Below are 12,703 nucleotides of genomic sequence, written 5' to 3'. Positions count from 1 at the left end.
CTCGGCCCCCTGGATGTGGCAGGAAGCCAAAGATGGAGCGCCAGTTAAACACTGTGACACTGCACCAGACACCGCACTCTCACAGGCTACAAACAAATGTTTCCAGAGGCACTCTGCACAAATACTTCAAAGAATATTGTTTTTATTATCAAATTTTACCAACACAAAAAAAATAATCATCAAACAGCCAGCGGCCACTGGACAAATCCACCTCTCACAGCTGGGTAAAGCTTCCACCAAATAGAATAATCTACTTATTATGTTGCAAAAGGTTTTGTTAGTAATACCCAAAGTGTAAAAGTAGTAGTAAATTCAGCTACAGTAAGTAAAAAGATGTGTTATACAATAACTACAACAAAATTCCTAAAGAATTAGAGACAAAACAAAGCTGCCCTATCTCTATAAAAGTACCTCAGTCATGCATTAACAGCAGAGGAGACTCACACCTCAACAATGTGTTTCAGGTCGAATAAGATGAGGTCACTTTTTGCCATCCCAAAATGATGAAACAATTTCAGACCTTTCTAGATCAGAGCTAAACAGGTATGTCCCTTTGTCGAAAGAAACTATTCAAAATAATCTAAAATTCCTTCAGTCCCCTCACTCTCAATCCATTGTCTGCATCACTCGCAGGGAGGTGGGGGTCATGCAGCAGCGTGCGGATGGTGTCCTGTGTGTGGTTGCTGTCCCAGAAGAGCTACACCAAGGCCTTCGAGAGGTCCCACCCTCTCTTTGTCTGGATGACCCCCTCCCTTGACATGTGATATAACCCTTGGCAGAGACTCGTAGCGCAGGTGGCCCCAACCACTGGCTCCTTATTGGCTAGCTTTTGAACCAGGCATGACTCCATTGTTGAGGCTTTTCTCCAGCCCGTGAGAAAAGTCCTGAGGTCAGCGTGAGACTGCAGATGCATGCTTGTCTGCCACTATGGCAACCAGATGTGAAGGATGGTAACCATGGTAACCTCTAATCCCTATTCTCTGCAACAGCTGCATTCTGCACGTGTCGCAAACTGGTGGTTATTTCTTACACATGTTAATTTATTAGTGGTGTCTTTTTTGTATTTGAGTGCAATGGGAAGCAGAAATGAATTTTAGAACTCTAATCTCAGCAAGCAACAAGAGCAATAGTTTACAAATATTTTGGTGACATGGCATTGAAAATACTGAAAAAGGACATACTGCATGTAAAAGGAGCAGACAACCCCCCCCCCAACATAAAAAACAATAAAAGGAAAAAACAATAACAATCTTCTCAACAAGAAAAGTAAAAATATAAAGACAACATTTTTAAGAGTCCGCCCCCACAGGTGGTTCTGTGCAGGTGATGTGGATGGAGGGAGTTGTTGCCGTCCCTTTAGATCCCCATGTTGGTGGTGAAGGAGTGATAGAGCAGACAGGAAGCTGGTGAGACTAACACCGTGCACCTATGCCCTTTCTCCCCAGATACCGCAGAACCGCAAAGTTATAGGTGGTTGACACAGTATAGGTAAGCTATGGAAGTACAAGCACAGACAGGAAGTGTCAGAACAGAAGTGAAAAAACAGAAAAATTCACACTGCAACACTGCAAATAAGAAAAAATATGATCAACTGCTAATGACGTTGATTTCATAGCAGATACCATCCGCACAACAGCTTCTTTAATGGAGCATGCGAGTGTAATGGGTGCACCATTTGCCTGGCTGCAAAACCACCCGACATTACGGCATTATTATGATGTTTGTGTCAGCTGAGAAAGAGGAACAGAGAGCAACAGTACAGAAGTCATCAGTCATGGAGGCCTGAGATGCCTCACCGCCTACACTTTGAGCGTCACTAAGTCACATGAGCCATAACACTATTGTTGTACCCCACTGTGGAAGCGCAGCCAAATTGGCCCTGACTGAAGCCACTCACCAGAGCCAAGAGAGTGATGCCCGCTCCGGCGAAGGCAGCAACGTAGAGGTCATAGGTCATTCGGTACTGATAGAGGAGATTTGCATTAATGGTGATAATGTCTTCATTTCATGTCCGGCAGATTGTGTAACATGACGGCAGAGCTTCAGTTATTTCCTGGTTCTTACCTCTCTGGTCTTGCAAACAGTGGACAGAGTTATACCACAAGCTTTCCCCGGCACTGCGTTCCATGGCAGAAGCCCTGTTAAGCAACAGAAGCAGATTTCTCTATTCAGTTCACAAATATTTTCAAAGGATAAAAATGGCCTTATCCTGTGTTTTTACTATTGTTCACAAATCTCATGAAAAGACCGATATTAAAAAAAAAAAAAAAAACAGGTCACAGGTAAATAGTTTGTTGGGGACTATTTTCAGTGGTGAGTTGATACACATTTGATGAGCTACTTAGAATGGACATCACCAGGACAGTGTGTGTGGGACTGACTCAAAAATCACAGTGCCCATGTTCATGATAATGAAGGAACATGTCAACCAGTGCAACAGTGTGGCTCATTGTGTGAAAAATATGCTTTGTTAGCCGCACTCTTGGGATCTAGGGATGGTAATGTTGGTCTGTGGGTCAGCCCACCACTTTGGTAATCCCCTGACTGCCACCATGAGGGTGACATTTTTGGGTCTTGGTGAAAGGTCTCAACTATTGGATGGATTGATATCTGGTGCCATTATCAGGTCAAATTTTGGTCCAAGTTTTGACCAAATACTTGCAAAACTAATGGCATTCCCATCAGCCTCAGCTGTACTTCATGTTTAGTGCTAATTAGCAAATATTAGCATGCTAACACACTAAAGCAAGGGGCTGAACATGGTAAACATTATACTTGCTAAACATCAGCATGTTAGCATTGTCATTGTGAGCATGTCGGCATGCTGACTTTAGCATTTAGCATCTGTGCCTATGAATAGAGCTACTATACAGGTTGTTAGTAGGAACAATTCCTCACTAGTTTTGGTCTTTTCATGGGATTTGTTGGTAAGAAAAATATAGAATATCAGCAGACTTTTGCCTTAATTGAATACAATCTGTGTGCCAGTTTCGTAGGTTTCCAGGAATAGAGGTCTCGTTACCGTATTGCCTTGCATCAACACAGAGCTGGTTGATACTTGCTGGAGTCTCAGTCAGAACATCAATGGTGTGGCAGGTGGCGTCCATGTTGTAGAAGAAGTAGACAGGCAGGGCCGCGAAGGCGAACACCAACAGCCACAGCACAGCTAGTACATATGTCATCACTATAAACTGCATCAGGAAGGGGCAGAATAAACGTTAGGGTGCATCATCATAATAAACTGGTGCACATAAGTAATCTAAGAGAGTGTTTTTATGAGCAGTGACTCACTTAGTAGCCACATTTGCTTTTTTTCTGATTAGCTTTACTTGTTATCTCACTCTCTGTTCTCCTCCTCATCTTCCAACCACTCAGCTTTTTTTCCCCCAACCGCTCAAACACACACTGTATGCTTATCTTTGCATGTCCCCAAAGGTTTTTAGCAGCTTTAAGATTTTCGGCTCAGCACCCACCAGGGAGTGATATGTGTATTAATCCCATCCAATCTCTCCAATCCCCTTTACTTGTCCCACTCTGGGCCCTCTCACCGAGGAGCTGAGGCAGCGGCCACACATGGTGCTCCTGAATTCTCCAAAGGTTTGCTTGGCAGCACTTGTGGTGTAGAAGCCCTCAGCCAACAGCACGATGCAGTAGAGGAAGAAAAAGGAGGCCAAACCATAGATGACATACTGGAAATACTGAATGCTGAGAAGAGAGAGAAAGAAAAGGAAAACAGTACAAATTCAGGGTTACAAAGAACCTAAAACCTTCTGAGTAGCAGCCCGAGAAACCCCATGGCCAGGTTAAAAGGAAGTCAATCTCATGATGGAAGTGCTTAAATTTACCACTCACATGTAGGCGAGGGTAATGTAGTCCTGAAGGTTACGGGCAAAGTAAGTCTCGATGAGTCTCTCTGTCTCTGTGAGTGCCTGGTGCCCACAGCCGCAGAAGAGGGCAATGCCAGAGAAACACAGCAGTGTGGCGACCAGGGAGCAGTACGGCACCCCACCCAAACAGCGCATACAGCAGTCATAGCAACCTGTGCGTCAAGATGCAACACCATGAAAGTCAGGGCACATAATTGACTGATGCAATATGGCAGACAGCACAGAAGAGAGGCTCTGTCCCAGTCTACAAATTATGCACAGCAGAATGTACGATAAGTGTTTTCTTGTCTCACTCCTTCCACTCGGTTAATATGCACATGTGCTGCAACCTGTAAAAGGGTCCCTTCACCCAAATTATATATAAAAAAATGATCAGTTAATGCTGGTGATGACAATGCAGACACTTTTGGTTGTACTTGCTCTGGTTGTGAGATATCCGTCTCTGGGATCTTTGCCTCCACCACAGTGCAGCGAAGATGAAGGGGATTTTGTTTGCTCTACTTTCGTTAATCTATTATTCTTTTGGTCTAAAAATGTCCAGAAATGGTGATTAAATGTCCACCACAGCTTCTCAGAGCCCAAGTTGACATCTTCAAATGTCTTGTCTGGTCCAGTAGCCACAGAGATTCAATTCACAATGATATGAAACGGATAAAAGCAGCAAATTGTCCTGTTAATTAACTAATACTGTGAATTGATTTTCTGTGTATCCACAAATGAGTTTATCAGTGATTCAGCATTACTCCAAACATTCAACTTCAGACTCCGGATGTTGTGAGTGTCCCCTTGGTAGAAAGCATTTCCCATGAAAAAAAAGTGTACAGGTGAGGTCAGTGGATTATCCAGATTAACAGGAGAAGTTTTTTTTTTTTTGCTAATGGTGTGAACACCACATGAAATCCGATTGAAACTGGGGTGCAGGCAGAAATCCTAGACATGCATATCTCAAACCCCGGGCCCATAATACCACACCTATCTGCACATGTAGATAACACTAAGATTTTGAACTTACTCTTTACAGATAATTAGCTCATGCTTCTTTATCGCTACGAATTTCAGCTGCAGCTGTGAACACTTTCGTTCTCTTGGTAAAGCTATGCAATCTCCTTAATAGTCATGTGCTATTTGAATGGATGCCAAGGACCAAGGGCATGGAGATGTGTCTACTCTGACCCCAGCTCGCACCCTGACTCCATTCACCACCCAGCATAGGGAGTGTGAGAAAAGGGGGAGGACAGAGAGGAGAGACAAAGTGAAAGAGAGAGAGAGGCTGCTTTTGTGACTGCAGAGACAACAGTCTTTGTCCCACGGCATCATGGGGGTACAAGGGCCACCAATGTCAAGCAAACAAAGACCAGAGGCACCTCTATGCTTGACAGACACACACACACACTCGTAGACTTCCTTCTGGGGAAACACAGGAACAAGAAAGCGACAGTGAGGAGCTGTCTGTGCTGGAAGAGGATGGAGGAGCAAATCTATAAACAAACAATGCAACTGTGTGCATGTGTGCCATTACACGCTTGCATGCGTGCATCCACACAGACACACACAATGGAAGCAGACAGACTGTGGCTGGTACCATTACAGTAAACACAGATGGCAGGAGGGGCAAATGGATAGCTCTTTAATTGAACACTTCTACATGGCTGGACTGGCTGCGTGTGAGAGAGGCAAACTGTGATCACTGTCATTCACATAACTTTACGATGCTGAAAGGGGGAATTTTTAAATTTGAAACTGTGAGAAAACTCGCAAATGTGACGGAAACATATTTTCAGTTTTTCTATATGTGCAAATAATCAAATGCACAAGAACAAGAAGCATGCACATAAACCAGAACTTCAAACACCATCAGACACACCTTGTACCAATTAACTAATCAATGACATCACCAGGCTGAACCAAAGCTGCCCACAGTCGCTCGCTTGAGACTCCAATGAAAATCCAGGCCTCGTTCTGCGTCTTTTTTTTTTTTTTTTTTTTTTTTTTTTTTAAAGCTCATGCCTAGTTCGGTTCTTTAAAAATTGAGAAAGATTGCGACCGAAAGCAAATGCGACAAGGCTCCTCTGAAAGTAGTCCTGCCATCTCAAGCATGAAATAAATCTCATAATATCAGTGGAGCATCAGCCGGTGAGTAGCCGACCTCTAAACTGACAAAAAAAAAAAAAACTTAATAACTTCTGATGCCCTCTCACAGTCCCATTCATATCAGCGTGCAATCACATCAAATAAAATGCAGATTGGGTAGTATGAAGTATTCTATCTGCTCAAAGTTAATAAAGGTAGATTCCAGTGGCTGTAGCTTCTTACCCATTTCTGGAAGGATGCGTTCGGTACTTGTTGGTTACTCCTGCCTGCACTGCAGCTGGTCCGCTGATGATATGCGCAACTTGTCCTCGGCCCCCGTATATCAATCTCAACTCGCTTTCTGTTCCCCCAACAATGGACAGACCGGCTGATGGCTGCAAGTGAAGTCTTAAAGAAACAATGTCGCTTTTCAATGAACTTCAAGGCGGAGGATAATGAGGAGGTCAAGGTTCTTACGCTTGCAGAAATTTCCCAACTTCATTGGTGACGCATATTTGCATTTTATTGACGCATATTTGCATATAGGGAGAACGACTTGCAACTTCTTGTGCAAATATAGAAGAAGAAAAGCCCCCCACATAAAAAACAAAACAAAACAAAACAAAACAAAACAAAACAAAACAAAACAAAAACCTTTCACTTCTCTGTGTTACTGGCAATCCCAACTATTGCGCACGCAGCCCGTGGTTGGTTTTAAAAGCCCGTGGCAACATTTTCAGCCTGATAGTAATAAAACCAAATGAGGAACAGCTCATGAATCATGCAGATGGTCGATGATGAGAAGCTGCGTGTTCATGGTCAGTGAAGGTGGTCTGTCTGCGCTGACGGTCAACATGAGCCTGTGTGGACAGACAAGTGATGCTCACCAGACTTATCAAACTGTCAGATACTATCTGTTTGACTGCAGTGTTTGAGATACAGTTCTGAACATTACAGGTTTGATATCCCAGCTAGCAAAACTGATATGAGCTTTATCGTTTATCCCTTAAATGTATCCATTCAGTCCTGGTATGTGCCTTTTAACGCAAGCTTTAAGTGGCATTCACTGACCATGAATGTGTGGATAACGCAACTTCTGATAAAGTCGAATTGCGGCTTTTAAGCCGAATAGTTGAGGGGTATTTCTCAGCATCACTAAAGCGAGTTTCTTTGATAAGAAAAAACATCACAGTATTTTAATTGAACTGAATTGTTATGTCATTTGTGATCATAAAGCTCCCGATGTGTATCTCAGAAATAATCCACTGGGTATTTGGGTCGGTGCCAGCTGGTTTCTTTGTCCATGTCAGCTCACGCAACCCCATAAACCACCATTAAATATTCAGTTTGAGAAAAAAAAAAAAAAAAAAAAAAAGATTAAAATGAGATGTGCTGTGAGAGGAGCAGAGCTGCATGCAGCAGGGAAACATCTCTGATCTCAGGCGACCTGACTGTGGTGGAGTGAGAGACTGTCCTCTGATTCATCTCCACCCTCTGGCCAAATACCAGAAATAAAGAGCCAGATTTGGCTTCATCTGCGCCCAGTAGATGGCAGGCTTTCTCCTGCCACAGCAATGGCACAGCAGCAGGCACAAAAGGAGTTTTAGACCATAATACTGCTCATTCTTGAGAAAAGTCCATTTTGTCAAGAAGCACACGATGCTCCAAACATTCAGTCAGTAAGAATATTTGACATTTTGTTAACCAGGTCAAAACACAACAGGCCTGCTTCAATATTCATTTGTACATGTTTTAATCTGCTGGGGTCTGGCAATTACAAAGTCAAGAAGCATCTTCATATTAGGAATTATCCTTATAATTCTTTTACATAAGGAATTATGCTGATATAAGATGCTTCTTTAATTTGTAATTTTGTTATGGGACTCTTTATTTCCTCTCAGCTAATGTAGTTAGACTCACAGTACAACCCTATTAGATTATTTAGTTTTGAGCTGCTAGCTCAGAAATCCTCAGAGAAAGACCACTCATGTTATACAAGCCTTGTTCTCCACTAACCAGGTTGTTGTACATTGTGTTTCGCAGGCTCTTACTCCTGCCTTTCCCCCTTTCTTCTAACACAGGTGCATCCTGAGAGGATCGCTCAATAGTTTATGATACCGTAAAGGTATAAAATGGGAAAGTGAAAGCTAAAACAATTAGCCTGCCCTCTTTGTGTAATTGTGTGTTCACAGATTAGTAAACACATTTTACCCTGACTCATTCATACTTTATGCATCACTTAACCTGGTTTGATATCTCAATTGTTCCCCAGCATACAAATGTATCAGTAACACATGAGAGCAGCTGCCTTTTGTGAAGATTTCTTTGAACACAGTGTGATTTCACTCCAAACATCTGTCATCAGAACAACAAGCCTGTTGGGTTACTGGGTGCAGTACAGTAGGTCTTCTGCCTTTTGGGTGTGTTCCAGCTCTGTGGGTGAGAAGCAGTGCTATCAGATAACAAGTGTGAGACGGTGACTTGAGATGACGGTGTACCTTCCCTCTGCCGCCTCTCACCTGTCCACAGCTGCCCTCTGCCTCCTGTGGTAGTCCCAGAGCTGCTTCTTGAGAGACTTTCATCACCTCCCCGTCAAAGGAACATTAAACCCTTTTGTGTGTCTAAATACTTTAGACTCCCCATCACTCAGGGAAATCTGAGAATGGCCCAATCAACTTAGCGGACCATTACCTCAGTCTTCTTATCGCTGTAGGGGTCATGGAGAATAATCCCTAAAGATGACTGTAATGCTGGTATTTTAGCAATGCCTTGCTGTGATATGCTCTCATGCTCTTATTGTGGTTAATGCTCTACACATCACCTGTGCCATTACAGGAGTACACTTTTAATGCACACGGAACAAGTCTCAGCTGGTAACAGATACTTCACTTATCAGAGCACCTGTGTGCTTTCCTGGTAACTTCTTGGGATCGTTATCAGATAATAGATAAATTTAGACAGAATTTTTGTAGCTTTGCTGTTGACAAATGTTTGAGTACACTGTGTATGAGAATAATTCAACAAATTTCATCATCAAAATGCAAGAAGCCTTTGACAAGTATTCAGAATGTCCATAATTCATAAACTGATTTCATCCTTGACACAAGTATTGCTTTATTCTGTTAGTCATCAGAGTAGTATTTGTCTTTGAGCCTGAGTGGAATCTCATTCTCCTCAGTGTGGCCCCTCATGCTCTGCTGAAGACGTCTTCTCCTCTGTTTCAGGTATAACACAGCTGCCACCACAAGCAAGAATGCGGAGGCCAGCATCATACCCAGGCCTACTAGCAGTATCAGCTGAGCAGATCTGGTGTCCTCCACCTCACAGATGGGGGCCTTTGAGGGGGTTTGAACCAAATCAGGTGACCCTGTCCAGGTGGGCGCCCTGTCCAAGTGGCAGGGCTCCATGCTCTCATTAACCAACAGATTAACCCAGACAGTGGTATAAAGTGGCGCTGGCTTCCCTGCATCTCTGACCACAATGAACAAGTGATGCATTCCCAGGTCCTTCTGTAGAAGTTGCTGAGCTACGGTGATGTTCCCTGACCTTGAATCCACCAGGAAAGGGCTGCTGTTTTGCATTGGCTCTGGCATCACAACAGAATATGTTATCTCTGAATTCAGGCCAGTGTCCTCGTCAATGGCATAGATCTTTGTTACCGTGGTGCCTGCAATGGTTTCTGGAGAGACAGTCAGGCAAGAGGAGTTACTGCTGGGAAGAATCACTTTTGGCTCGTTGTCATTGATGTCCTCCACAAAGATAGTTATCCTGGCTGTGGAAGTCAAAGCAACAGGATGTCCATGATCCCTGGCCAGCAGGTAAAGTTCATAGCGGTCCTCTGTTTCACGGTCCAAGTTGCTGGTGGTGCGCAGTATCCCCTGAGTGCTATCCACAACAAAAGGTCCACTGCTGTTTACAACTACCAACTCTGTGTTCCCATTCTCCCCTTCGTCTGGGTCTGTCACCCCTAACCCCGCCACCTGGGCAAACGGTGGTATGTTCTCAGGGATGAAAAAGATGAAGTGGGGGGTTAGAAAAACAGGTGCATTGTCATTCTGGTCCAAAACACGAATGGTTACTGTGGCCACTGACTCCAAGGGAGGAGAGCCGCTATCTCGTGCAAACACAGTGAGCTTATGTACACCCTGCTGTTCCCTGTCCAGAGAGGCTGATGCAGACAGCTGACCTGTCACAGAGTCAATGTTAAAGATGGTAGTGTGTTTGTCAAGCCTGTAGGTCACCCTGCCATTGTGTCCACTGTCTGCATCTGTGGCCAAGACCTGCCACAGTGATGTCCCTGCCTGATTGTTTTCCTCCACCTCCAACTGATAGTGGGACTGGAGAAAATGTGGAGCATTATCATTGACATCTGCCACCATCACCCTGATCACATGCCTGGAGGGAGTGATCACAGTCCCTTCAGCTGATCTCCCATGCACTACCACAGAAATATGATGTTCACTTTTCATCTCATAGTCTAGGGGCTTTGATGTGGAAAGCAGATATTTGCCATTCTGTGGGCTCAAAGTGAAAGGCACTTCACTCTCAATGGCAAGAGATGAGCCTTTAAAGCTGCTGTCACCCTCAAGCTCTAAAACAGCTAAGACGGTGGGGGGCTGGTTCTCTGGTAACACCATCGTCTGGTTTTGATGCTCCGCTATGAACCCGATCTTGATCGTCAGCTCTTGGTTCGCCTTGGGGAGCACGGATACGGTTACCTGAGTGTCTGCTGGGGGGCAGTGATGGCCACTAGCTAACACTTTCAGCAGCAGCTCCTCTGAGTTGTCGCTCTTGAGGTCCTGTGTTAGTCTGATGTACCCAGTGAGGCTGTCGAGGCTAAAGAGCTTCTTGGCCCGCTCAGAGACTTTGGGACTGAGGGAGTAAACGATGGCAGCATTCGGGCCTGAATCTGGGTCTGTGGCTCTGACCTGAGTGACCAGCATGTTCTTTGGGGAGTCTCCGGGGATGGAGACACTGCGGGGACTGTCAGAGCTAAAGCTTGGACAGTTGTCATTAACATCTGTCACTGTGACTATTAAAGTTGCCGTAGCACTTAAAGGGTCTGAGCCGCAGTCGGTGGCCACCAGCGCCATCTGATACAGGTCCCGAGTCTCCCTATCAAGAGCTGTTTGCACAACCAGCATGACGACAGGCCCGTCTGCAACGACTTTTAAACTGAAAACTCCATCAGAGTCTTCTAGGTGGTAATGCAGCTCCCTGTTATGTCCGGCATCCCTGTCCTGAGCCTGGTCATCCAGCAAGAAACTGGTCCCCACAGTCACATCCTCAGACACCTTCAGGTGTATTTCACTGTTTTCGAAATGAGGTGCATTGTCATTGATGTCTTCTATGATCACAGGGAACTGTATAAGGTCTCCTGAGGGCCCCACGACAGCATTGTGGAGAATAATGCATTCCTCAGCTTTTGTATCCTCTGGGCAGAGGGCCTCACGATCCATCTTTTGCTCAGTGGTGTAGAAATTTCCAGTGTTTTTGTCCATCCAAAAATACTCTTGGGTCAGGAGCTGGTACGGAGGTGGAAAGTGTTTACTAAGTGACCCGGCCAGAATACCGGGCTCCCGTTCCTCTGGGACAGAAAACCAGACAGAACCACACATGATCTGCTGGAGATGGACCACAACCAGCAGAGTCTGACAGGAGAAGAAACAAACTGTGAAAACTTTTAAAAGAAAAGTATTTTTGATTTTGGTTAAAACTTGACAGTCTTTTTGTTGCACTTGAAACAGTGCATAGGTTTTCCTGGTGGTTTTAAGGTTTAAATTTCATGCCTGAGTGAGCTCTTTTAAACGCAGGCAACTGCACAATGGTGGTAATGTGATGCCCCTCACATATCTTCATCCAATTACTCTCTCACACAAATAACACACACCAAAAAGCGAATAACACAGCATGTGTTTGGTATGATGAAAAAATCAGATTTGAATATATTTGTGTATTTTTGCATATACATATATTTGATCAGTTTTTCTTTTAATGTTTAAGAGGCTCAGAATGGATATCAGTTTTCATTTAAATCATTAGTGCCTCTCCAGGTGCTCTATCACACCCTCAGTGCATTTAAACCTTTCAAAATTACACACTGAAGAATAACATTCCAGTTATCCCCTTTGGCTCAATCAGAAACGCTGAGACAGTAATCAGATACCATCAGAATGGATAATCCTTGCATGACACACTGACCTGCAGTAGTCCAGCCCAGTTCATATTATCAGGAGTCCCATGGCCCATCGCCCTCACACATGTCACCCAAGTTCCCCGGCAGCAAGTGAGCGCTGGAGACAGTGGCAGCAACCTAAACCTGCACAGCTGAAGGCATGATTCATTACGCCCCTCCTATAAACACTTACCTTGTGAGTCAGGCTGTCGCAGGAGAATGCAGAGGAAAAACAGGTTTACCTGCGTGAGCTGAACACATGCATTTGTTGCGTTTCCAAAGAATAAAACAATGAGTAAGCATGTGGCCGCCACTGTCGCCAAGTGCTTGCTCATGGGGGAATTGTTGGTTTCTTTGTAGATAAAAGAGCTTGGTCTGTACCAGCTCTATATGGAAAGTGTCCTGAGACAACTTCTGTTGTGATTTGGCGCTATACAAATAAAATTGAAAATTGAAATTGAAATTGAAATATTATATTCATATCTTTGCTCTAAACCAGCGCTCCCCAGCCTTTTTTTTGTGCCACGGACCGGTTTCACGTAAAGCAATAATTTGCTGGAAATAAAAACAA

At 44.2% G+C, this 12,703-nt stretch overlaps 2 protein-coding genes across 2 annotated transcripts; both read right to left on the bottom strand.

The window, feature by feature from the left end:
• Window positions 1–125: 125 nt before the first annotated feature.
• plp1a (proteolipid protein 1a) lies at window positions 126–6,286 on the bottom strand. The gene is made up of 7 exons (XM_070963289.1): window positions 6,201–6,286; window positions 3,853–4,039; window positions 3,549–3,705; window positions 3,023–3,191; window positions 2,065–2,138; window positions 1,898–1,963; window positions 126–1,493 (listed from the first exon to the last, which is right to left on the bottom strand). Exons 1-7 carry the CDS (start codon window positions 6,202–6,204, stop codon window positions 1,413–1,415), a joined length of 738 nt encoding a protein of 245 aa, XP_070819390.1. The 5' UTR covers window positions 6,205–6,286; the 3' UTR covers window positions 126–1,412.
• A 2,793-nt stretch (window positions 6,287–9,079) lies between these two features.
• Window positions 9,080–12,228, bottom strand: pcdh20l (protocadherin 20-like). The gene is made up of 2 exons (XM_070962172.1): window positions 12,159–12,228; window positions 9,080–11,608 (listed from the first exon to the last, which is right to left on the bottom strand). The coding sequence occupies exons 1-2, from the start codon at window positions 12,204–12,206 to the stop codon at window positions 9,080–9,082; spliced, it is 2,577 nt and encodes an 858-aa protein (XP_070818273.1). The 5' UTR covers window positions 12,207–12,228.
• Window positions 12,229–12,703: the final 475 nt, after the last annotated feature.

Source organism: Chaetodon trifascialis, chromosome 5 (assembly GCF_039877785.1).
Source record: "Chaetodon trifascialis isolate fChaTrf1 chromosome 5, fChaTrf1.hap1, whole genome shotgun sequence".
Taxonomy (NCBI): Eukaryota; Metazoa; Chordata; class Actinopteri; order Chaetodontiformes; family Chaetodontidae; genus Chaetodon; species Chaetodon trifascialis.
Note: the sequence above shows the minus strand (reverse complement) of the source record. Positions and strands in the feature narration are given on the sequence as shown.